At 46.1% G+C, this 27565-nt stretch overlaps 2 protein-coding genes across 3 annotated transcripts in view; both read left to right on the top strand.

Annotated features, from left to right (window-relative positions):
* Positions 1 to 8596, top strand: part of LOC119181597 (rho GTPase-activating protein 45-like) — a 255502-nt gene extending 246906 nt beyond the window's left edge. For both annotated transcript variants that reach the window (XM_075875919.1, XM_075875918.1), the window contains one exon: positions 187 to 8596. In XM_075875919.1, coding sequence (XP_075732034.1) covers positions 187 to 352 — 166 coding nt within the window. In that variant the 3' untranslated portion in view covers positions 353 to 8596. The remainder of the gene's footprint in view (positions 1 to 186) is intronic.
* On the top strand, positions 5002 to 27565 carry LOC142774332 (zinc finger MYM-type protein 1-like). Its single transcript, XM_075874727.1, has 3 exons — positions 5002 to 5080; positions 18443 to 19151; positions 27358 to 27565. Exons 1-3 carry the CDS (start codon positions 5002 to 5004, stop codon positions 27563 to 27565), a joined length of 996 nt encoding a protein of 331 aa, XP_075730842.1.

The raw sequence follows: 27565 nt of genomic DNA, 5'->3' as shown, positions 1-27565 counted from the left end.
GCCGAGAATACCAGCTGCACTTTTTCTTTATTCGAGAGGGAAATCTGCTGTCAAGCTTCGTTCATGTGTTCATGTGGGTGAGGCCTCGCCTGCATTCTTAACTTGTGCCTGATGTTGGTGCAGTGTCATATAAAGATCTAGGGTGGGCCAATGTAAAAATCTTTACCTTAGCACCATTTGTCGCAGAGTGCACAGTCCGCTACGCGAGAGCGTCTCCCTCAAGAAACACTGGTTCAGCACTGACGAAGCTAGCAGTAGCAGCAGCAGCTGTGGACCAGGAGGAGGCGACGCAGGCGACGCCCCCTCTACTACACAGCCAATCGCAAGCCCGCAGCCACCAAGGCACGAGTGAGGTGGCACCACCAAACGACCGCTGCACGAACGTTTGTAGTGTCATCCTTGCAATGAACTGAACATCGCCTTTCACACCCCCACCAACGTTCGCTGCTCAGTGACCAAAGGAACGCTCGTCCAAAGATCACTTTTAGGCCCTCAAAAACGCAGCGAACCAGACCAGATGGTTACGACATGTGGATGCCCAGGTAGTGGATTCTATTTGCAATGTCTGCACAGTGCAAAAGCTTATAAAATGTGGTAAAATGATTGTGCAGATGTTTTTAAGCATAGGCCAAAGTGAGTCATGCAATTGTTGTGGCTGCATATCAAGCGCTATAGCTCTTTAATCAGTCGGGAGCCACGGCATAACCACGCATATCATTTGGTCCGAATTGTAGATGTGGCATAGCGTCCCTGCGGGCGCGACGCGCTGCCTGCGACTCTAGGACCTCTGTCGTACTGCATGCGCTGACCCGGATGCGAGATCTTTCTGTCAAGTTTCACTTTTTTGACGGGAGGAGTTGGGTTTGAATTCTGCTATACCTACTTGTGATTGTTCGGTTTGTACGTGTGCCTGTATGTGTGGGTGCATATATGTGTCCTTCTAAGAGAGAGAAAAAGGCAGGATTTCGCGTGTACAAAAGCAATATTTTGATCAAACAATGTTTTTGAGCAAAGCGTGCTTTTTGGTAAGCAGCTTAACCCCACCGTCCACCCCTGAATATTAGAGGGAGCGAGCAAAACTGCTAGACAGCCCGGATGTGGTCGTCTTAAAACCTGTGCTTTTAAATCGCATGTAGGACTGCCTGTATATGCTTACGGCTGAGCACACGTAAAGAAACAAACAAGACATAAGTGTCAATGCTCTGTCGATGGGGCGGAGTCTGTGTAGATGGTGAAAAACGGCTTATCCGCAGCCCCTCGAAAATCTTGACGTCTGCTTGCGTAGCTTGAGTACTCAGGTGTATACCAAGAGAATATGGGGTCTACTTTTTGTGTTTAATTACAGAACTTTGGTTTTGCGGCAGGAAACTTTTTTCTCATCGTGCCTGTAACGATGGACAGTAGCTGAAGATTTCACATATGCGATAACCTTCTTTTTCCAAGCGTCTCCTGCTCCTTCAAAAATGTCCCCTACCCACCACATTGGAGCGAGAAACTATACGTATTCTGGCACCTAGAGTGAAAAGAGTTCAAGCATACACTGTTTATACACTTACAGTGCACTTTTTTGTGGCACCTGTCTTTGCATAGCCAAAGTGACCAATAGGCTAAGTTCAAAACTTGTTTCACTTGAGAGTCACAGACCGAATGATGTCAACATTTTTAGCTGAGCAGTTTGGATAGGTCGTGCTTAGAAGGCGTCACTAAGTGTGAATATATTTATTGAGGCTTTAAGATTTATTGAGATAAGCGTTTCTATCTTCTGGTCTCTTGCAACTTCTTCATATCGTACAGCGAATCACGTGATCGATACAAGCGTTGCAGCGTACGTGATTAGATCTTGTTATCTACATGGCCATTAATTATGTTTTATGCAAGAATGAGTACTTGTGGACTGAAGGAGCTGAGAACACATTTATTATACGAAAAAGCATGCTCACATATGCAGTTGGATTCCAAACATTAGCAGTCCCTCGCTCCATGTCAAAATCGGTTGCCTCGTAAACGTGTCATCCTTCCTGCAACTTGTTATATACCGCCTTATTGTCGAATTAGGCTTAAACATGCCAGTGACTTCGCAAAGCGAACCCTAGCGGTGAGCCCACTGTACGCACGCTCATTGTGAAGAATTTCGCCCGCGTTTTGTGTCGGCGACAGTTTTTTTGAACGCATTGCAGGGTAGCAGAGCTCGAAGGCCTTGCTCGTTCGTTCCTTGGCTCTCCTTCTCTTTTTGTGCGATCGGGAAATTCTACAATCAACGGACGTTCAAACTGCCTGCGGTGATTGCCCTGTTTACCGCATCTGGCAAGATAAAAATGTGACAGCGAATGCGGTTGCTGTGTTGCCTGTTGGATGTCCGCAGCCCATGCCCTTGGCCAGTGTAAACATTTTCAGTTTATGCATATTCATATTCGTCTGCTGCTCTAGTCCGTGTAGCTTTGTTTGTTGTTGTATCATATTGCGGCGCTAATGTTTGTTTCGTTTTCTTTTTTTTAATGTATTTTATTGACTAAACCTCGGCCTACCAAGCCAAGGCTCACCTCCTGTATAGCTGACCGTTACGAAATCGTGACAGCTTAACTATATTTCACTGCCCGACCTCACAAATCCTCCACTGTTCGAGCACACATTTTAGTAGAGGCATACATTCTTTGTGTGCCACGTCAGCCTGTTGTTGCTCAAATGTGGTCGCTGAACCTTTTTGAGCATTGAACCTTTTTGTCGCTGGCATTTTTCTTCGTGGCTCAGTGCAAAACGAAACAGCTGTGCCTCCTCACAAGATCGAGTGTGGAGTGAGTTTTGACAAGACGATCCACGCTTATCATGAACTGTGTGTATATGAACGGCCTTCATGATTTGCTCCAGAAGCCCTTCTTTGGAGCATCACTGAGGCCATGATATATGTCACCCCTGCAGTGCTACCTCGTGGATTGAAAACAAAGCTGTACAAACTGTAGCCCCTGTCGATAGCTTACACAGATGTTATTTCTGTGGTTACCGACCTTGCTTTTGGCATATCGCTCCTTTGGGGAATTAACCGGGATTGAGTCCTCATTGTCATAATCCACATGAGCACGACTATCATTGATCCTGATGCGCCCCTTTAAACAATTTCTGTATTTGAAGTCGCAAAGTGTACAGTGAGAGAGACCTGTTCACCCTGGTCAGTCAGTCGAAATCGCAAATACGGTTTCAACATAGCATGACGTCTTCAATGTCGCTGCAATGAACACAAAAAAAATTTCTGAGCATAAGTTCACGAGCGTTATTCCTCTTCATACTGAGGTCTGCCTAGGGGAAGAAATTTCGCCTCACAGGTTTACAAGTGCGTGTTTTTGTCATTACTAGGCAGATATGTTGTGGTTCACACAACGTTTAAGGAATGTGAGGAAAAAATGTGCCTTGTGGCAGCAGCAGCCTGATTATAATAACTTTCTTGTTCTACTTTCGTTCATATTGAGAATCTGCGTTGGGGCTACTGCCTCGTGCAATTAATCCCAGTACAACTCACAAACTCTTAATGCTCGTTCTCACATGCGAATCGCGCCGGTCGTACAACCATTTGCGACTGGTTATCAAAAAGCGACTTGAAACGACTGTTATTCACACCTGATAGCGAATTATACTCGTCGCCTCACAGAATTCCCGTCTTCTCAAATATGGCTCGCATTGTCATTGCCCTGGTAAAATAAGCAGGCGTCCTGTTCCATCGCACATGATTAGTTCAGAGGGTATGCTTGCGCTATGAAATATCGAGCAGCGAGCATCTGAGTCAAAGCAGTCGCTTTGCAACCAGTTGCAACCAGTCGATTTGTTATACTGACATGGTCTCGCGATTGGCGGGAACGAGCATTTACTGCAAGGTGTGGTACTGTCATGACTGACGGTGCCCCTAGCAGCACTGTTGTTTTTAGCAACTTAAGAACTGTTAATATATAGATAAGCACAACATGCGTCAAATGTGTGCCAAAAAAAGGGTAGGCTTAGCACTTTAAACGAGCCTTGCATGGTGATGCAGCGTGCCTCGTTTAGCAGCAATTTTGAAATGCCAGACCTCCTATTTTTACAGAAACAGGACTTTGCATTCTAAGGCAACAAAGGGTTATATTTATTATACACAAAAACAACAAGTAGGCAGGGATGGTGCCAATGTTATTTTCTTCCTTTTTTTTTTATGGAAGAGGAGGGGGCAAACCACCTTCCTTGGCTTTGAGGCTGTTGGGGGTCGAAGTGCGAAGGGGCGGGGCGAGAAAAATGCCGACCCCCCCCCCGTGCCTCGGCCTGACGTCGCCTCTAAAAGGAGCCAAAGGTCACAGGTGTTTCTACAAAATTGTACAGGCTCTGTTGTGGGATACAATGCATAAAATATACAGACACTGACATTTACACGTTGTGATTTAGAATACAGATAGAACTCTCACATAATATAAGGCACGAGTGAAATACCGAAGTTGTAGAAATGTTACTCCTCTATAAAGCAGCAGCCACATGGCACGTATATTACGAAGTTTTTATTAGTATTATAATTATTTGACAAAGGCAACTATTTCATATCGTGAAATATTTGGAGCATTCAAACGCAAAGTACAAATGATTAAGCACAAATAGAAGGTCACAGGCTCTTAGCGTTAGACCTTTGCCACGACTATGTGACCTTTCTGCTTTGCAAATTTCAGACAGGGTATACAGATGGCACATTGTGTCCTAACGCACACATTACGATCACTGAGTCGTGCTGTTAGGCGATGTTGACTTTAGAGGTGTCAACTAATCTGCACCACCACGATAGCTCGAGGTCACGGGACCTGAGCAGAAACGTTACGAGTGATGCCAGTGGTAGAGCGGCAAGCCAGTATAGTTAAAATAGCGATCGCGGCAAGGTCGTAGGCGGCCGACCCGTAACTGACACGAACCAACCGTTGACCGCAGCAAAAAAGCGATGCTTAGATGCAGATACCACGCGGAAGCTTTGTTATTCATTCAAGATTTGCAGGTGATGTGATGCGTGGCCTTGCCGGTGCCATCCCGCCACCCTCCTCATGTGACGCCGAGTCGAAGTTCCACTGCTGCGGTCTTCAGGGTATGGGGCTTGTCAAGCACGCCTTGCTGCAAATGTTGCGATATAGGGTATCCCTAACTAAATATGGCGGCCCTTGCGATGTTTTTATTTACTTTTACAAATTGCGAAAATACATTTTTTCAGAGCCAGTTACTACTGAGACAGCCTGGTACGCTCCTTATTTTAGTCTTTGAAGTCATGGACAGATGTTTGCCATGGATAGATGGATAGATGATGGATAGGAGTCGCCGTGCTACTTGGATTTCGATGCTAGCTCTATTTTATTTACTTATTTTTGCATAATTAGGTACATCCATGATCGTGCAGAGTCCTTGCCCCTGCTCTGCTTAAGCACGTGCGCATTGCTTTTACGCTGGCGCCATGCCCGGCTGTGCATGATGTCAACGCAAGAGCAACACACATCACGTTATGCATGTGTGCCTGACAAGCCGACGGAAAGACGTGCAAGGTAAAGGTTTCTTTTTTTTATGTGATAATAATAAGAACTGACAGTCAATTATGTCAAGAAAAGTATAGGGGATGTTGTTAGAAGTAATTGTAATGTAATTGTGAAGAAGTAAAAGTGGACAAAAAGATGCCCTGCCGTGGCCAGGAACCGAACCTGCGACCTTTAATACAACATCCGATGTTCCTGCCGGTGGCAAGTGGTCTTTTCGTCCACTTTTCTTTCTTCATACTTACATTACAATTACTTCTAATAACATTATCTTATACTTTTCTTGGCATAGTTGTCTCTTGGTTCTCAATAATATTCTGTTTAACAAGCTGATGTGTAATTTTGTACGTATACAGCCCTCTCTTTCTCTGATGAAAAAAGAAGACCGCCTTAGAATATCGAAGCACTGTGATATTAACAAGGTCTATTTTAAGAGTGCCATATATATCCAGAAAAACCAACCTTTTCGCTGTACTTTCCTGGCTATAGCTGGCATTTTAGCCAGGATACGGTAAGTGCTCGGAACAGGTGTACATCACCTGCGCCTATTATATCGGTCAACGTTTGTCAACTCTGTACTCGGCGCACCAAACAAGTCAAATTTCTTTTGTTGCGGTGATTTTTCGTGCACTTGTGCTTTCCTTTGTCATTGTTAACGCGGCAAAAACACAATGCTGCGATATGAGTGCGACGACTTGCGGACGACTTAATGCGGGACGCTTACGTACTATGTTATGCCAAAGAATGTTACATCTTTCGTGCATTTGTTAAACGAAGTTTAGGCACTGCGTTTATACTAATTGTTGTCACCAGCTTTAGTTAATGTGCTTGAGTGCTTTATGTCGAATGCTTTTACATTTGTTGAGTTTGATGTACAAATCTTTCACTCTATTCTTTTTGCGGCATGTTCGGTAATGTCTCTTGAAACCTGGGCGCATACTTTTGTTGTTTTGCGAATCAGTCTTGTCACAATTTTTTGACAAGCTTGTCTCACTTTTATGCCTTGCAGTGTGACACCTCTCTTCATCATCTGTGACCTGCGTTTATTGCACAATCGTGTAGCGCCTGCTGTATGCTGTTTCTCTTGCAGGTGCAGAATGAACTCGCGCACGTGACAACCGTTGGTGACAGTGCGTAAATTTTGGGGGACGTTTCACACGCCAAAACCTTGATTTCATTATGGGGCATGCCATAGAAGGGGGGGGGGGGTACTCTGGTTTTGTTTTGACGGGCTGGGGTCAAGTTACGTGCACCTAAACCAAAATTCACGAATGCTCTTGCATGTCGTCCCTCATTAAAAAATGCAGCTTAGTGTTATAACGCTTTACCTGCTACTTCCTGGCAAAGGTGTATCTAGAAGAAAAATTTTGAGTACGCCGCTACCGTGTACTTAGGTTGTTGAAATTACTCCCCAGTCGTCCAATCTACTACAGCGTTCCTCACTGCCATTTCCCGAAGTTTTTGGCACCCCGTACCTCAAGACATATCCTTAATCAGTTATGACTTTGGCATCACTGTGTGCCTGAATATGGTATTCCTAGTTCTCCAATGACCTCTAAAGGCATCTGGCCTTGTGAAAGTGCGCTGATATTGTGGCGCACGTGTAGTGTCATTGATCACGTCACTGTGCTTGTCACGTGGGTGCGTTGATTATGTTTGCAAGGCCAACACAGCAGATCCCCGTGCCTCGTTCGGTCACGAAATTGAGCCCTGGTTTGTCGCACCGTTTCTATGGAAACGCGGACGCATGCACGTGGTGCCATCTCTCGGAGCCATAACTGAACGGTTACAGGGGCAGAAGTAATGCGTGTCATGCCGGAAGATGAAAAATAGTCGTCCAATTTGACTCTCAGTGCTGTTCAGAATATTCCAACAGAATTCCAGCGTAGTGGCCCAAAGTGTGCGGGTTTTCGGGACGCTTTAATATCTTACCATGTAGCCTGTGGGCTCTTAGCATAATTTCGCAATAATGAAGGTCATAATATCTCCTACAATGAATTATGGGATATAGCGAACTAAATACTAAGTTTGAGTGGCCATGCTTCGTATAAGAAACATTTATTTTTTGATAACTCGAAATCCGTCGACACATCGTCTGTAACAAAAAAAGTAATATTGAAATCGTGTGGGTATCGATACTGGAAAGGTAGCACAAAAAAGGAAAATTGACAGGCGTTTCGTGACCGCATTTTAGTTGAAAAAGTCGTGACAAAAATGAATGCTTTAATACCTTATCCTAAAGGTTGCGGAAGTTTTCGTCAAAAGTAAGCAGTGTATGTGTCAGGGACATGACTGGCACAGTGTAAGGTTCACAACGCCTAAAACTGGTGAAGTATAAGAGGCTCCGTCGAGCATGGACCACAGGAAGAGTTCGTTCTGCGCAGTGCGTGCACTTTTGTATTTGCGATTTTTGCACAAGCTAGATTATTGATTTGTAAGAGCCGGTTTTTTCCCTTTGCTGTTACAACGAGCATCGGATATAATGAATTAAGTTATGGTCCCGATGTTACTTCGTACCATCATATCACAATGTTTGTCACGAAGTCTAGGCATATATATATATATATATATATATAATATGACATTCCCAGACGTCGGGACGACAGCAGCATAATGCGAGAATATTCCAGTGAGTCGCAGGAGCCTGAGTCAATTTTGACCTCTATTTTACTGGTCTGGTGCGATTTTTTTTCTTCGTCGCGTACTTCACTTTCTAACATGGCGAAGTGCTGTGACTGCCGCCGAGAGATGGCACCATGTGTGCGTGTCCCTCAAAACTTTTGGACATGCCTGCAGTTGTTGCTTGTGTTGTTTGCTCTAGATGTCTACCGAGTGTTTCTCGCAGCTGTTCACGTGCACACTAGTCACTTAGTGCGTTCTAATCACAAACGTCGACAAAGTTTCACCAAGCCGCCACATGTGTGTTACCTGTATACATAATTACCCGCAGCACCAATTACTGCTGCTGCGCATCGTCCTCAAAAGCCTTGGCTTTCTGACCATGGCGCAAGCGCAGATAGTTTGTAAGGCCTGTTGTCGAGCCTGTACATAAAGTGACAAAAAAGAAGATATCCACACTATTTCTTGTGTTTCGTCTCTGCTTCACTTGTTTATTTGTTGGTTTGTTTTCAGCGGAGTCGTACGGGACACACCTCCTTGCTTTCTTCGTGTTCGCAAACTTTTAGGGCTTTCTAGGGAGCATTTGGTGAACTCATTTTGATGACACGCCTCTGCGGTCTGCTCGTGCACTGGACGTCGAAGGTCCAATTTGTCAAATTCTAATACGCCGAATGTCATAATTGGACTGCTGTTTTGAAGTTTCTGAAGTTTGAAGTTTATGTAGTATTGAGTACATATCTGGCGATAGACATTTTAGTACAGAAAAAGGTCCCATAAACACTGTAGGGGGGCCTTATTATAATGTCAAAAACACAACACTACTTAATCAGAGTACAACATAAAATATGAATGGTATAGGCAATTCAAATAATTGACCATAAAGTAATACGTATGCAAAACATAAAAGAAAAAGAAGTGTAGCAGAAAACAAAGCACTAATCAGAACACCGAACTGAAGTTCTGTTTTGCTGAATAATAAATAAATGGTGCTGTTGGTTAAAGATGAAATCGCTAAGGTAATGTTTGAATGACGGTACAGAAAAAGCACACTTAATAATAAACGGCTGAAAATTCTAAACTTTGAATAAAACAAACGGTACTCTTTGCAAACCATAGTTAGTACTTGGGCAAGTAAAAGGTATTAATTGAGGGAAAACGGGTGACCTTAGATTTAACATCTTGGATGAAAAAAAGTTTCAGAGGGCTATGCTTTTTGACAAGCCAATAAGCGAACATGCACACATTGAATTTGTTCAGGTTGTCAATAGTTAGTACGCTTAGTTCAATGTATAAATCAGTAATATGAGAATGTCGGCTGTTTCATGCAAGAATACGAATGGCTTGGTTTTGAACATGTCGAAGGGAAGAAAGATGGCAACGATATGTTTGAGCCCATGGAGTGATGCGATAGTCAAGATGACTGTGAATGAATGCACAATATAAAGAGATCAAAGTGGTCAAGTCAAAATAACATCTAGCTTTCAGTAGTATCCTAATACCATAACATGTTTTTTTTTTTACTTCAGTATCTTGTCCCATGTAGGGTGCTCCAAGTAAATGTAAATGGACAATATGTATACAAGCTGAATTTTGACCAGGAGTGAAGCTTAATTCCTAGGAGTCTGACAGGAGAACGGGATGCGAGTTGACAAAATGTGATCGGACTTGGGCGCTATTTATTGACTTATGATTAAAGATTAGGAACATAAAACCCAAACATTTAGATGTAAAACGCAACTATAATCATTATTATCATCAACTCATTAGATGCCACCCGCTTCTCAGAGGGCAACATGGGTTTCATCACTTCAGTGCTTTAGTGTCGGTGCCGGTATCTGTAACAACCACAAGAAATTTTTAAAAAATTCAGTACATAAAAGGCTGCCAAAAACACAATGGGATTCAAACCTGAGTTTACTGCGTGCCAGCCCTGTATTCCACCATTGGGCCACACAGGCTTGATGTTGGGAAAGGAATCACGTTAATATGAGTAATAAAGCGTTTAGAGCATCAAAGGGACAATCAGGCACCACACAATGTAAATCGCGTAACGAGTGAATCGTCAATGCTCCAACCCATCAGAAAACTTTTTCTTTATCACCTATTAACTGTGGCACATACCCACTTCAGGCATCATTCTTCATGGTCATCAGACACTGCATACAACAATTAACACAGAATTCCTAGCAAGTATGTAGCGGATACCACGCTTCCTCGAAGAATGAGGAAGGACAGCATAGTAAATGCTGCCCTACTACACAAAAATTATGATTATTCATGGTGTAGCGAGTACCCAGCAAGTGTGCTTGCAGCAGTTACCCAAATAGTATTTAGAAAAGGCTCATAAAGGCCACTCTTTCAGCTTTTGCTGCGACTGTGCCGCACGTTCTGCGCAGGCCTGGCTTTTTTAAATGTGAAGCATTTTTTAGCGAGCTTCGGCGACGTTCAGCGTACCTACCTACCTACCTACCTACCTACCTACCTACCTACCTACCTACCTAACTACCTACCTACCTACCTACCTACCTACCTACCTACCTACCTACCTACCTACCTATCTATCTATCTATCTATCTATCTATCTATCTATCTATCTATCTATCTATCTATCTATCTATCTATCTATCTATCTATCTATCTATCTATCTATCTATCTATCTGCCTAAGACATTTAGCTCTCCTGGCCGTTTTGATAATGGTATCAGTACCAAGATTGGTATGGCATAACATGACTGTATGAGGAGCATAAGTGACTAGTCATAACATGAAAATTATGACATGTATGTCATGGTTTACATTTCATGGTCTTGCTGCTGCTACAGTGGTTTTGTTCACATGACATTGCAAGAGTGGTATGGTATGACATGACTGCATTACGAACATAAGTGACAGACCATACATATATTGGAAATCATGAGATGCATGTCAGGTAAGCCATGACTACACGCCATGCTCAAGGTGGGCTCGCAGCCATTTCGCTATCTTCACATATACCAAATATGGTATTGCCGGACGTGAATGAACGACGAAGGTATATGACTGGTGCCGACATGAGAATCATGAGATGCATGTCATGTAAGAACATGACTGGATGCTACGCTCATGATGCGCTTGCGGCCGTTTTGCTAGCTTCACATATACCAAATTTCGTGTTACGTGACTTCAATTGCTGACGAAGTTATGAGTGGTGAAACATGAAAAGCATGACATGCTTGCGTGTCATGCAAGAATTAACATGGCAACATACCACGCCCAGGATGTGCTCACAGCCGTTTTGCTAGCTTCACATATACCAAATTTGTTGTTACATAACCTGAATGGATGACGAAGGTAACTGACACGTTCAAACATGTTAATCATGATATGCGTGTCATGTAAAACATGACGTGCTACGCTCATAGTATGCCCGTGGCTGTTTCGCTAGCTTCGCACACACCAATTTTGGTTTTACGTGACGCGAATGGACGAAGGGGGTAAATGATACATCCAAACATAACATTCTGTCATGTAAAACATGACCACATGCTAGGCTCATAGTGCACTGGCGGCCATTTCGCTAGCTTCACATATACCAAACTTGGTGTGACATTACCTCAATGGATGACGAAGGTATATTACTGGTGCAAACATATGATAAGCATTCGACGTATGTGTCATGTAAGCACAGTGACATCATACTATGATGATGATGCGCTCGCGGCCTTTTCCCTAGCCTCACATATACCAAATATGGTATTACGTGTCCTTCGTCATCGAGGCGAAGGGATGACGTAGGTAAAGACACGTTTAAACATGATAATCACGACATGTGTGTCATTTTAACATGACTACGTGCTACGTTCATAGTGCGCTCGTGGTCATTTCGCCAGCTTCGCATATACTGAATTTGGTGTTACGTGATGTCCATGGATCACTAGTGCAAACATGCTAAGCATGATATGCGTGTCGTGTAAGAACATGGCAACATACCACGCTCATGATGTGCTCGCGGCCGTTTCGCTGGCATCCCATATACCAAATTTGGTATTACGTACGTTGCTGGAATGAATGACGATGGTAACTGACACGTCCAAACATAGTAATCATGACATAGAGGTCATGTATACGGCATAATTTACGTTCGCCTCTTAACGTTGTCCGGATTTTAAAGGGACATATCAACAAGCTTCTTCATTCGTGCTTCGCATGTCTTCGATTTTCTCTGTACGTGGGATCTGCTTTTTTTTTTTTTTTTTGCACGCGACAGATAGCAAGCGCGTATGTGATGCAGCACGCTCTACCACGGCTGCTGTAGAGTTGCAGCCAAGGTGAAAACTTTCTCACAGCGCAGAGCGCGTCGCTTTGACTGCCTCCCCCATCTGTGCTGTTATCTCATCGTCGACGTATTGATGATTGGAGGAGGTGATTCGGAGGCCTTGATATTTTTTCTAGGTGGCTTTGGCGAAACCCCTTTCGCTCCCATCGGCTTTGTGTTGGCGACCACCCTCTCGACCCGTGGAATTGGGCGACGAAGATGAAGGTCTTCGACGGCATCTGTACGGCGGGAAAGCGGGACGAATCTTTCGGCATTCTTAACAATTAACGTATATTGAAGTGCGGTACATACGGCTTGAAGCTACTTGCAGGAATGACACGACCGGTCAGCGATCCCAGGCTTCATGAGTAAGCAATGCGAAATTGACCAATAGCCTCTCTACTCCTCAGTGACGTCATTGCACCAAGACTGGTGCTGAGGACACGTTTTCAGAAATGCGCATTATCGCGCACTCAAAGTACGCACCGCGCGTTGCGAATTCATTCGTTCATGCTGTCTCGCCCTACAGCGCCAAGAAAGCAAACCCAACGTAGTGTGTTGACGCTCGGAGACGACCATAAGGTGTCTTCTACATGGTGTTGACTTGACTCGAGGTCAAAGGAAGTTCCACAAGCTCTGGACTATTGAGATAATAGAGATTTAGTGCCGAGAACCGCAAGCCGCTTAGACACCCACACTCTTGCATTCCTTTGCGCCCACAGCTTGCTGCACCCATGCGGAATACGAAAAACATAAGCAGCTTTGACAACCAGACGATTATAAATGGTTTATCATCCCAATTAAAACTACAACATAATTTTGAAGGATGCCGTAGCTGAAGGTTCCGGGAATGTCAACCATTTGGGTGTTTTAACGTGCAGGCCCGTAACTAGGGGGGGGGGGGGTGAGGGGGTTCTGAGCCCCCCCCCCCTAATTTTTTTTTTTTTTTGATGCTTTAACTTTTCGGGTGATACTAAAATATTTACACGCCTTCACAGCGACCACCAGCTGCCAAAGTTACACGGCAACTTTCCTGGCATTGCTTCCCTCTTCTTCCTTTCTTCAAACCTACCCTTTTATCAGAACACCTCAGCGCTCCCTCCCCCGCACGCGCACCTGCCCTATTTGTACAGCTTTGCACTTCGCCCTCGCGTTCCTTCGAGTCTTTTTTTTTTTTTTTTCGTCTTTCACACCATAGCAGCTCCTTTATTGATTCCAGATGCTTTCCTTGTGCATTGCCGCTGGAGAAGTTATCCGTCTGTGCGAACCGCACGTGTCGGCTTTGGGTTCCTACGAAAAGCGCGTCTACTTCTGTGAAGGTAAACAGTTCGACAGCAATGGCAACACCAACACGACGTGCGCAAATTTGCCAGGGAACGAAACCCCTAAGCGGAAAAAACTCAGCGGCGCATTCCGAGGACGCAGGCTGCAGGGCAAACTTTTCTCAAACTGTAGTCCTCGCCACCGAAACGAATCATCGAAGATGACATCTACTGAAATACTGGCATATCCGAGCAACTTCGAACAACCTTAACCACACGCAAGGAAATCTACCTCTTCTGTACACAGAAATTATATGCGCCTTCCTGTAAAGCGCACAAAGCGAGGATACAGCCGGCACACAATCCGGCACCAGTGGTCAACTTTCATAGGAGAAAAAAAACGCCGCCAAGCTGGGCTGCGCGCGGGAGTACAGAGGCTGACGTCACAGCCTACAAAGTGCATTTTGGGGGCGTCACGGCTATTTAATTAGCGCAGCCCAGAGAGAATTATGCAGGCGCCCAGGGAGCCGTCTGTGAAAAGGTGACTTTTTCGCAGGAACGGAGCAACACCTCCTTTCTGGACTGTACCACGGGAGTGCATTCTTGGGGGTTCACGTATATTAAGGGGAGTATGCAGTGCCCATGGAGTCTTCTGTGAAAAGGTCTTTCATCATCATCATCAGTCTGACTACGTCCACTGCAGGACAAAGGCACCCCGCATGTTCCGCCAGTTAACCCGGTCCTGTGCTTGCTGCTGCCAATTTACACCCGCAAACTTCTTAATCTCATCTGCCTACCTAACCTTCTGCCTCCCCCTAAGCCGCTTCCCTTCTCTGGGAATCCAGTTAGTTACCCTTAATGACCAGCGGTTATCCTGTCTACGCGCTACATGCCCGGCCCATGTCCATTTCCTCTTCTTTGATTCAACTATGATATCCTTAACCCCCGTTTGTCCCCTAATCCACTCTGCTCTCTTCTTGTCTCTTAAGGTTACACCTACCATTTTTCTTTCCATTCCTCGCTGCGTCGTCCTCAATTTAAGCTGAACCCTCTTTGTAAGTCTCCAGGTTTCTGCTCCGTAGCTAAGTACCGGCAAGATACAGCTGTTATATACCTTCCTCTTGAGGGATAGTGGCAATCTACCTGTCATAATTTGAGAGTGCTTGCCGAATGTGCTCCACCCCATTCTTATTCTAGTTACTTCAATCTCGTGGTTAGGCTCTGCGGTTATTACCTTCCCTAAGTAGACATAGTCTTTTACAACTTCAAGTGCACTATTACCTATCTCGAAGCGCTGCTCCTTTCCGAGGTTGTTGTACATTACTTTCGTTTTCTGCAGATTAATTTTAAGACCCACCTTTCTGCTCTCCTTGTCTAACTCCGTAATCATGAGTTGCAATTCGTCCCCTGAGTTACTCAGCAATGCAATGTCATCGGCGAAGCGCAGGTTACTAAGGTATTCTCCATTGACTCTTATCCCTAACTGTTCCCATTCTAGGCTTCTGAAAACCTCCTGTAAGCACGCGGTAAATAGCATTGGGGAAATTGTGTCCCCCTGCCTTACACCCTTCTTGATTGGTATTCTGTTGCTTTCTTTATGAAGCACTATGGTAGCAGTTGATCCCCTGTAGATTTCTTCCAGAATGTTTATATATACTTCATCTACGCCCTGATTCTGCAGTGTTTGCATGACGGCTGATATTTCTACTGAATCCAACGCCTTCTCGTAATCTATAAAGGCTATGTATAGTGGTTGGTTATACTCTGAGCATTTCTCTATTACCTGATTGATGGTATGAATGTGGTCAATTGTTGAGTAGCCTGTTCTAAATCCTGCTTGTTCCTTTGGTTGATTGAATTCTAATGTTTTCTTTACTCTGTTAGCAATTACCTTTGTAAATAGCTTGTATACTACAGAGAGCAAGCTGATCGGCCTGTAATTCTTCAAGTCCTTGTCATCTCCTTTCTTATGTATTAAGATGATGTTAGCGTTCTTCCAAGACTCTGGTACCCTTCCCGTCAGGAGACACATCGTAAACAGGGTGGCTAGTTTTTCTAACACAATCTGTCCTCCATCTTTCAGCAGGTCTGATGTTACCTGATCCTCACCAGCAGCTTTGCCTTTTTGCATGCTCTTCAAAGCTTTTCTGACTTCTTCTATCATTACTGGTGGGTTGTCATCTGAGTTACTGCTAGTTCTTATAGTATTAAGGTCGTGGTTGTCTCGGCTACTGTACAGATCTCTGTAAAACTCCTCCGCTATTTTAACTATCCTATCCATATTGCTAGTTATTTTGCCTTCTTTATCCCTTAGTGCATACATCCGACTTTTGCCTATCCCAGGTTTCCTCTTCACTGCTCTGACGCTTCCTCCGTTTTTCAGAGCATGTTCAATTCTCTCCATGTTATACCTTCTTACATCGCATACCTTACGCCTATTAATCAAGTTCGAAAGCTCTGCCATTTCTATTTTGTCTGTTGTACTTGAGACTTTCATGATTTGACGCTTCTTAATTAGGTTCTTCGTTTCCTGGGAAAGCTTGCCAGTGTCCTGTCTAACTACCCTGCCTCCAACTTCCACTGCACACTCCGTAATGATACTCGTCAGATTATCATTCATTGTATCTACGCTAAGGTTGGTTTCCTCACTAAGAGCCGAGTACCTGTTCTGGAGCGACACTCTGAATTTTTCTACCTTCCCTCTCAGTGCTAGCTCATTGACTGGCTTCTTGCGTATCAGTTTCTGTCGTTCCTTCTTCAAGTCTAGGCGAATTCGAGACCGTACCATTCTATGGTCACTGCATCGTACCTTGCCAAGCACTTCCACATCCTTCACGATTCCTGGGTGAGCAGTCAATATAAAGTCTATTTCGTTCTTATTTTTGCCATTAGGGCTCCTCCATGTCCACTTGCGGTTTCCTCGCTTTCGGTAGAAGGTATTCAAAATCCGCAAATTATTGCGTTCTGCGAATTCTACTAGTAGCTCTCGTCTGGCGTTTCTAGTGCCGATGCCACAATCTCCTACTGCCTGGTCTCCAGCCTGCTTCTTCCCTACCTTTACATTAAAGTCGCCCATCACTATAGTATACTGTGCTTTTACCTTACTCATTGCCGATTCCACGTCTTCATAGAAGCTTTCAACTGAAGCGTCATCATGGCTGGATGTAAGCGCGTAAGCCTGTACTACCTTCATCTTGTATCTCTTATTCAGTTTAATTACAATACCTACCACCCTTTCATTAATGCTATAGTATTCCTCTATGTTGCCAGCTATGTTTCTGTGAATTAGGAACCCCACTCCCAGTTCTCTTCTGTCTGCCAAGCCCCGATAGCAAAGGACGTGCCCATTCTGTAGCACAGTATAGGCCTCATCTGTCCTCCTAACCTCACTGAACCGTATTATATCCCATTTAACACCCTCTAGCTCCTCGAATAGTACAGCTAGACTTCCCTCACTAGATAAGGTTCTAGCGTTAAATGTTGCAAAGTCCAGGTTCCAATGGCGGCCTGTCCGGATCCAGAGATTCTTAGCACCCTCTGCTGCGTCGCAGATCTGACCGCCGCCGTGGTCAGTTGCTTCGCAGCTGCTGGGGACTGAGGGCCGTAAGTTATTTGACGTATGCATGTGGGAGGTAGTGGCCAGATACTGCACCAGGGTGGCCGATCCTTCTCTGGTGAGGGAGTGCGTTCCCGGCGGTGGTTACCGGTGAGGCCGCACCCCAGGCCTCTTAATGCAGTTCCATCAACACGCGGATTTTTTTTAATCCGGTTTGGAATTGCGCGGCACCGGGATTTAAGCCACGGACCTCTTGCATGCGAGGCGGATGCTCTAACCACTACGCCATCGCCGCACCTCCTAACCTCACTGAGCCCTATTATATCCCATTTAACACCCTCTAGCTCCTCGAATAGTACAGCTAGACTTCCCTCATTAGATAAGGTTCTAGCGTTAAACGCTGCCAAGTTCAGGTTCCAAAAGGTCTTTAAGTAGCGTTAATCCAGTTTGCTGCAGCTGGAGTACAATAATGGGCCTGCATGCACACCAGCTGTAGCGGCGTTCAGAAAACACATGCGCCACGCAGGAGCCGGCGCGTTCATCACACTTCTACATTCTAGCCACTGTTAAGTGGATAAGAGAGGAAGAAAACATCGCCCGACGTTCACGCCAGGCAGTCGAAGCAGTCGCAAACGTCTTTTTGGAGCCACTGGCCACTTCTGTGTGCGTGCACAGGATTGCGGCAGCAAAATGAAAAGACACTCTGCAACAACGAAGCAAAGGAGTCTTGCGTCTTACTTCAATAAAGTTCGAACCGATGAAGCGGACGGAGAAGAACCGCCTCCTTCGAAGGATAAAACTTCACCCTCCTCAGCACTGGTGGAAAGCCAAGCGCGTCCGAACTTCTGTAGCGACTCAGGAGAATGCACCGGTTTATATGAATCACCTGAGAACGAACACAAGCAGGACACCCATGCGCCGCCGGGAAATGATGGTGGCCGCAGTGCAACTCCAAGTGATCTTTGTTCTACAGTCAACGCTGGGCAAAGTTACGCCTTTACCACTGGGCAATGCCCAAGGAAGGTGAGCGGCATGGCACCTACACATTCTGGTTCGCCTCCCCTCTGTGCGACGAGTGCGAATATTTTCGACTTGGGACTGTTTGTCTCGAAAAGCAATAATGTAAATGATCCAGAGACGATGGAGAAGCTGCTGCTCAATCCGTGGACTCCTCCGGCTAACTATTATTAACCAGCCACAGGAAAAAGGAATCTGAAGTTCCAACCTCACTGGGTAGATCGTTACCCATGGCTTGTTTATTCAGAGAAGCTTCAAGGAGCATTATGCAAATATTGCGTAGTCTTCGCAAGCGAGTGTGCAGGAAAAGGGGAGCACCAGCGCTTGGGCTGTTTTGTAACTAAGGAGTTCACCAATTACAAGAAAGCCATGGACGCCTTTAAGAGCCACGCATCCAGCAGTTATCGCGCCATGTCAACAACGCTATCGGAGAACTTTTTAGCAGTCCGGTCCCGCTCACAGCATGAAATCTTAACACAACTTGACCACGGCCTTAAAAAGCAGGCGGAAGAAAACCGCAAGAACTTGCTGCCAATAATAGAAACAATCCTTTTCTGTGGCAGGCAAGAAGTACCACTTCGCGGCACAGACGACTCTGGTCCGATAAATATGTCTGAAGTGCTGCCCTTCAAAAATGATGAAAATTTCCGCGCACTGCTTAGGATGAAAGCAAAATGTGGAGATGCCGCCTTGAGAGCTCACATGGAAACATCTCCGGCGAATGCGCTGTACACGAGCCCAAAAATTCAAAATGAGTTGATCACCCTCTGTGGTAAAATCATACAAAGAAAGATAGTGGAAAACGTCAACTCAAGTTCGTGTTTTTCATTTCTAGCTGATGAGGCCACTGATATATCTCGCACCGCCCACATTTCCCTATGTGTAAGGTACGTTGGACACGACACGTCGGGAGTGCCCATTCTTAAAGAAGATTTTGTAGATTTCGTTCCCGTGTACGATCTCACTGGCAAGGCGCTGGCGAGCACAATCCTGAACAGCCTTAGAGGTCATGGCTTTGACCTGAACCTACTTTGCGGGCAAGGATACGACGGCGCGCCATCATTGAGCGGCCACCTTAACGGTGTCCAAGCCTCCATTCGTCAAACAGCGCCCAAAGCGTTGTACGTGCATTCTAGCGCCCACTCGTTGAACCTTGCTCTGCTTCACGCATGCAAACTCCCCAGCATCCGCAACTGTTTGGGAACTGTATCCTCAACCTGTACGTTTGTGAGAGCTTCGCCACAGAGGACGAACCAACTGCGAGACAAAGTAGAAGATTTAACACAAGAAAAAAGAAAATCAGTTCTCTCCTTTTGCCAAACAAGGTGGGTAGAGAGTCACGATGCACTTCAGCGTTTCCTTGAACTGTACGTGCCTATTGTACAATTCCTCGAATATTTGGAAGAGGCCGCGTCATCTGATACTTCATCAAAAGCTTCTCAACTGCTCAATATCATTACGAAGCCCGAGTTTGTCGTTTCGCTTCAGATCTGTAGCGACCTCTTCTCTTTGACACTGCCCCTTTGCAAGTTTCTTCAAAAAATTGACTGTGGCTTGGCTCAAGCGTGCGATCACGTAAAGAATGTTATAGACGTTCTTTCCACAAAAAGGGCTAGTGGGGAAACGGAATTTAATAAGATTTTTCTGAAGTCGCTTTCTTTGCTGAAGATCACAAATGTTGAGATGGCCCTACCACGCATCACTGGAAGGCAGATGCAAAGAAGCAACGTACCTTTTGCTACTCCCGAAGAGTACTACCGGAGGAATGTGTATTTGCCTTTGCTGGCGGACTTCGAAAATCAATTAAGAGACCGGTTCGATGCCCACAAGAAGGTCGTGGTTGGCCTTAACATGCTGCTGCCGAAATTCTGCGCATCGGCTAGTCTTTCTGATATTGATGATGCAGTGCAGTTTTACCTTGGCGACATTCCTTCGGCTAATGTCATCGAAGCAGAGTTCACACTGTGGGTGAACAAATGCTGCCAGATCGAAGAAAATAATCGCCCAGCTTGTGCTTTACAGGCCTTAGAGATGTGCAACCGCGACTTTTTTCCGAACATCCACAGCCTACTTTCTATCCTGGCGACTTTACCCGTGTCGACGTCGACCCCGGAACGGACTTTTTCCACACTGAGAAGGCTGAAGAGCTACCTTCGAAATCATATGAACAACGACAGATTGACCGGAATAGCACTGCTCAGAATCCATCGAGAACTTTAAGTGACCCCAGAACAAGTCCTCACAGAATTTTGCAAGTTGCCGAGACGGAAAAGCTTCCTCGTTTAAACTTCCCTCTATGTTTCAAGAGTCGATTAAAAGCTAAACCCAGCTATCCCGAGCTTCAACCCTTCTATCCTTTCGCAATTACGAGGAAACTATCCAGCAAGCAGAATGTGCGAACGGTAACAAGAAGATCGGAATGTCGGGCGACTTGTTTGTTTGCTTGCATGCATGCTGTCACGGACTGCCATTTTTGCGACCCGGCGTAACGGCAAATTAACGGGCGCCGCACTCTCCCGCTGACCGGTGGAACCGTTCGCTCATGAAAAGACTGGCCTTTAGTGCAAGGAAGTACTGAATGGGGTGTTCTTCAAACGTTAGTCGCCGATGTTTGATCCTTTGTACCTACGGCGGCGTCGGCAGGGCCGTCAAAGGCCGCGATGCACCCCGAACTAGCTGTAGACTGCAAGACGCACCGGCTGAAACCAAGGAAACTGACCATTCCCACGGGCAAAACTGCTTGTGGACAAGCCGTATGAGAGAACCCCAACAGGTTGTCACTCTCGCTCAGTTGAGGACCCTCTCCTAATAAAAAGGGACGTGGTCAATATATTTTTAGGGTGGAGTTCGTAACAATGAAACGTGCATGATTGGACCCATGTAGAGGTCTCTTTTCCCCCAGGACGAGAATCAGGGGACACGGAGGTCGATTTAAGAGCAGGATTTCGCCTTGCTAAGCAGTCTAGTTGCTGACCAACATGGTGTAGAAGGAGATCAAGAATTATCCCTTAAGTGGTTGTGGCTCCGTGTCGGCTGGCCACCTAAACTTAGCCATTCGTCTAGTTGTGACGCGAAATTAACGTCTGTAACGTAGGCATTGGTACTTGAATCTCGAGTAAGCTCAACCTGCCCGAGATCGGCTTCAAGCACTAGCCTCCCGGAAACACCAGCGCTGCAACACCGCCGACATCGCAGTTGTGCCAGAACTCTCTCTGACTTCTCGCATCCGATCGTCGTGGACTCAACGCTGCCGGTCATCACAGGTATCCCTTCACCTGTTTATACCTTCAGACTTACTCATCTGTAGTTTTATTGTTGGTCAGTTTTGTGTAGTTTGTAATACTTCTCTCTTGTAAGCTGATTTATTGATTTTATATGTATTTTGTTAGTTGGTATTAAGTGTTGTACTAGATTCCTCTGCAATATTCCTAGATTCCTCTGCAGTGCTGCAATATCACTAGAGTTTTGTTTTTCCCCGCATACGTCTCTGATCTCTTCACTGTCTCTGCTTACGTACGGAACGACCTAACCTGCTGCCATTCCCGTCGCCGACTTCGCGCTGGCGACGCTAGAGTGGCAGCTTGTAACACATACATACCGTTTTTGTACCGCGGTTACATTGTGTTACTTCATCAGGAGCCGTTGGTCGCGGTGTCCCCGGCTTTGGTGGTGCTGTTGTCCAAACTTATTTCTTGCTTTAACCAGAATTTGAGGTTGACATACCAATTTCTTTATTTGGGTACAAATAATTGAAAAGTACCATCGAATTATTACAAGTAAGCGATGTACTTGTTTTATTCACGAAAATAAGCCAGTATAAATTTTAAAAAATGGCAGCCATTCTACACGCAACCCCCCCCCCCCCCGCCCCCGAAAAAATTTCCTCGGTACGGCCCTGACGGGCGGGAGGAGATGGAAGTAGGCTACGGGAACGTGAAAGGTTGTGGAGTAGCGCCACATCCCGGGCAGAAATCGGTATAACAAGTCGGGTATATTATATGCATGAAGTGCAGATTCGGGAAAGTTCCGGTCTGTAGCCGGCCAAGTGCGACAGCCTCCTCTTGTGTGAAGGACTCTGGTGGGAGTTGGTGTTTCTGTCGTTGGCGTACGTAATGCGGTATGACTTCGTGGTACGTGAGAAGTGAGGAACCTAGTTCTGTGTTGGCCACCTCCCTGCGTGCGGCTGCTCGGAGGGTGAGCTTTCGAGCAACCGCGTGAGCGCATTCATTGCCCATGCAGCAGTGAGACATGACCAGGAGTCCAGATCAGGTTTATGACGCCGCTGCTGGGTGAAAGCAACATTGGATGTGCGTGAAAGAATAGAATGGGACGTTTTAGGAATGCAACGACCCAAAACAACTGGGGCACGCTAGCAAAACAGGAATTTATGGGAACGATATCACTCCATTGCCATGAGCGAGAAAACGAGAAAAGGATAAACAGTAACAGAAAGAAAGTAGAAGAAATAGATGGTGAAATTGATGCAGACATATTGGCTTTCCTAGGCCTTCAGCTTCACAGGTTCCATTGCCCCGCCGCGGTGGTCTAGTGGCTAAGGTACTCGGTTGCCGACCCGCAGGTCGCGGGATCGAATCCCGGCTGCGGCGGCTGCATTTCCAATGATGTTGTAGGCCCGTGTGCTCAGGTTTGGGTGCACGTTAAAGAACCCCAGGTGGTCGAAATTTCCGGAGCCCTCCACTACAGCGTCTCTCATAATCATATCGTGGTTTTGGGATGTTAAACCCCACATATCAATCAGCTTTCCAGGTTTCTTTGCCGATGCTAATGTAGATGCATCTAGACTCAACAGGCTATATCTGGACTAAGCCTGGCTGGTATGCCAAGGAAGGAGTACCGCTGCTCCTGCCGGCTCGGCAACACCAGAGCAAAGATGTCCTTCTTTTTGTTATTTCTTAATACTCAGTAAAAGCTACGTCTAAAATATATACATTCTATTGAACGCCTATGCCTATAAAGCTACCGTAGAATTCGTTTGGCGCCGACTATACCGTCAGATCTTCTTGGTCCACAGCAATGTCGTGTCACTCGTGACAGCGTCTAATTGTCTTCCACGCATGTGTTTCCTCTTGGTGCTGTTCGCGAAGCGATAAACGTGCAGTCAGCCAGAAAGGATGCTCTCAGATGACGCGCGCGCGACCTTCACTCCCGGCGAACGCTCAGCTACGTTCAACGAACTTCCGCCGTGGCAACAGCCTCTTAAAGTCACGTGCATTTCTGTCAAGGATGCGCACCGATGAGCCGCATCGGCATTCGTTTGATGCGGTGCGCATCTGTTGCCGGTTGGTCTTTTCTGGGAGCTTTCTTTTTTTCCTTCTTTCGGAATTCAGTGACACAGTGCGCGAATTGATTGATATGGGGGGTTTAACGCCCCAACACCACCATATGATTATAAGAGACGCCGTTGTGGAGGGCTCCGGAAATTTAGACCACCTGGGGTTCTTTAACGTGCACCCATGTGCACCCAAACGTGCACACGGGCCTACACCATTTCCGCCTCCATCGGAAATGCAGCCGCCGCAGCCGGGATTTGAACCCGCGACCTGCGGGTCAGCAGCCGTGTACCTTGGCCACTAGACCACCGCGGCGGGGCGACACAATGCGCGAAGTTCTCTGTAATAAGCTTCAAGCTGGTTTCTTATGAAGGAAAAACTGAAAGGGAGCGCCCAAAAGAGTGATCGACAGAAAATTATTAGTTTTCGTTTTTTTTTCTTTTTTTGGGTCGGGGGTGGGGGGGAGGGGAATGAAGGGCCAAGCACTGAAGAACTTAGAAACTGTGCTGGTCAGTGGGAGTGCACGAAAAAAAATTACTCACAGTATGTTTTTAAAAGATAGTTTCAGTTCCTACTGTACCCTGACGTCACGCCAAGGTTTGAGCTTCTCGTGGCGTGCTCGCGCAAGATATGATGACGTTTCTAGGGCCACACCGCACCGTGGCTCCGTTGTTGACGCACGAGAGGCCATTTTGAAAGTTTTTGGCACATGACGTCATGCCAATTAGCCAGACTGCTGCGTTAACTCACCAGAATTAGTACTGCACCCTGACGTTAAGCGGATGTCGATGTCGGTAGGTGCGCTATTGGAAAACTTCCTTTAGTAGCACGAAATACCACCAACTGCTGAACTTCACGCTTGCTCAGTGCCATCTGAGGAGATCTGTACAGTAAACTCATCTTCGAAAACTGGTGTCGATACTAATGCTGAATCAAAGAGACGATCCGCGTGCTTTAGTAAATGACGTATAGTGTTCTTGCGTGCAATAGCAACGTTATGATAACAGGATGCAGTGGTACAGGGCTCCGACAATTCCGAACATCTCGTATTTTTTTAACGTGCATTTACATGGCTAAGTACACGGCTTCTAGTATTTCGCCTCCGTCGAAATGCAGCCACCATGGACGGAACCGAACCAGCTACCTTCGGGCCAGCAACCGAGCACGGTAGAATCACTAGACCACTGAGGCGGACCGAAGGTTGCGCATGTTGCAAATAAGCGAAAGGGGTCTTTCTCGAAGAGCAGGCTTGCCGTACAGCAAGTGTTGCATATACCGTGCCGTCGTGGTAAACACTTGGGTATTTCAGTCCGCAAGAGTTGTCTTATCCGGTCTCATCATCTCATCATGTTACAGCACGCAAACGCTTGCACCAAGCACAACCAATACTGAACGAGACAATAAAAAAATGATTTCGTTGCTTGAATTTCAGAAAGGGGGCGCAGGAGGAAAAAGGCCACAAACACCTGACATAAGGCCTCCTTGCTTCTGCTGGTATTCAGCACTATAAACAGGTTTTTTAAACGTAATACGACTTTATTTCCCCAGCGGCATAAAAACTCGATTCTGAGATCGCCAAGTGCAGGCATGGTGCAACTGCTCGTCACCCACCTTGATCATCACCCACCACCATGATCAACGCAAACGTGCGATAGCAGAGGCATACAACAAGGCAAAGTGGGACAGCTATTGCATGAGTGAGCCATCGGTGGCATTATCGGAGCAAGAGATTCATTTCACTGGCCGATCGTAAGCTTGTTTTACGTTTTTCTCTACACGTATGCATTTTTCAAATAAAGTTATTCAGTTGCTAGACCAGCGCTTCATGCGCTATTACACTGTTCACGTCAAATTGGTGCTACGTGTGCAATATGGAGATAAACATGTTTCACATAAAGGAGACATAAGTTACCCGAACCATATGAAGCATAGTAACAACATGAACTATAATAAAAGCTTGCTTATCCTACAGTCGTTAATTTTAAAAATCACATAATTTTGACGTGTTTTCCTGTTCCCACCGGTATCAAACTCTCGTTAATTTGGTCACATTCGGCCACAACTCGGTTACTTCGAATTTCGGACTATATATTGTTAGGGTTGACGAAGGAGGAAGCAGGTCGTTGGAGGATGCGAAAAACAGAACAAGCGTTTATGACATTATTTACACATATTTACAGAAAGGAAAAGGTTAGTGGTTTCCCAAACCACGAGCGTGGTGGTTGAACGTTACATAGTTCAGAGCGACGTCCAGCACTCTGCGGCGTCGTTTTATGCCCTGTCGGGCTCCTCCTCTCCGAGTCGAACACCAATCACGCACACACAGGTGAGGGGGGCGAGCATGCACGGTCCACGTGAACACTGCACTGTGGTGGCGCCAGCAGGGCTCTTCCTCGTCGTGTGTGTGCCGTTAGTCGAGAGTTCCCACGATCCTGGCCGCATACTTCAAAGGGTCCGCCGATTTTGTTCGCTCAGTTAGCGGGGTGATTTGCGGTGGCCGTCGGTCTCCTCCAGGAAGACGCTGTCTTTGTTGGCCTCTCTCGAATGTTTAACGGCGTCTTGGCGACACGACGTCTCGTCCTCCGGCTAGCATGTACAATGCCTGACGAGCATAGGCAGTCGGCCGGTCGGCTTGGTGATTGGGGATCAAAAGGGAGCGCCGCTCCTCTGCCAGCTCCGGCGCCGGCCACGCCAGCCCTCCTGTCGCCCGACGAGTCGACGAGGCCATCAGTCACGCTGCTGCCTGACAGCGTCCGTCAGACAGGGCGCCGAAGGGATTGAGAGACGAATATCCAGGCCAAACCTAACAGCTCCTCCGCCACCCGGAAAATCTCGGCTGGCCAGCGCTCCCAACCGCTGGGTACGAAGAGAATAGTTGGTGACGAGGACGATGGCCTGGCTTTCTCCCTCCAGCTGCGAACTCGAAACCAACTCCTAAACCAGCTCACAATGACTGACAACAGCAAGCGAAACCACACAACACAATACCATGCGGAAGTCAAGCACATTAGACCCGCTTAAAACCCTCCAGGCTTTTCAAGAAACGCAAACAAAAGAAAAACCTGCACGCTAAAATTTTGAGACAGAATTTCGTGCCGCCAAAGTTACAACAATTATAGATGTGGAGAGGCTTACCAAAGATGGAACAAATTGCCGTGCGAGAAAAGCACACAAAGGCAAATACAATTTGGCCCCATATAACCGTAATCACACTACTTCAAAACTAGCTTCCTACCAACCGCACTATGTTGTAACTTACTCTGCTAATTTTATGACTAACTTCATGAAACACAACCAAATACCTAAATCCCACACAAATGCAGCCTGAACCTACAAAAGGTAACTGGACGCATTCTCTATTCTCTCAATAACCGAACTGTGAAAACCCTTAAAACGCATCCCTAATCTCAACGTTCGGTATATAACATAATGCTCAGCTAAACAATTTCACCTGATCCCTGAGCACATACTAAAATAACAAAGGGAAATGCAACTCGTGTACTAACACGCTCATTTGCTGGATGTAGTTTCATGTCAGCCCATGTTTTTAAAGAACGCACATTGCTGTGCGCCCTAGCACGACATCATACTCTCATCCAAAGAGCGTCAGCACACCAATCGCACACCTAACCATAGGCCATTTCCCTGTAACTCAAAAAAACACTTACAATGCCCTTAGAAAATCTAGAAGGGAAAAAAACTGTATCTAAAACTATCCGGGGAGGGGACACAGGAATGCCACTTTAAAACCAAAATTGAGCAAAAAATGCTTTAAAGAAAATTCCTGTGGCTGACACTCCAGCTTACTACAGCTGTCCCGCACTTCAATCTCACACGCGGCGGTCGCGGTCTTGCCGGATTGCGAGGACGCCCGAGGCAACAACGTGCACGTGCTACCAGCTGGACGGCAGCGTTACGCCTCATTTGCGTTTTCGGCCGTCCTCTGTCAATCCGGCGGCGGGAACCCGAGCAATGCAAGGGAGAAAGTGACGGTGTCCTATTTGGTCTAG

Source organism: Rhipicephalus microplus, chromosome 10 (genome assembly GCF_043290135.1).
Source record: "Rhipicephalus microplus isolate Deutch F79 chromosome 10, USDA_Rmic, whole genome shotgun sequence".
NCBI classification, from domain to species: Eukaryota; Metazoa; Arthropoda; class Arachnida; order Ixodida; family Ixodidae; genus Rhipicephalus; species Rhipicephalus microplus.
The sequence above is the reverse complement of the archived record's forward strand: the minus strand, read 5'-3'. Positions and strand labels throughout refer to the sequence as shown.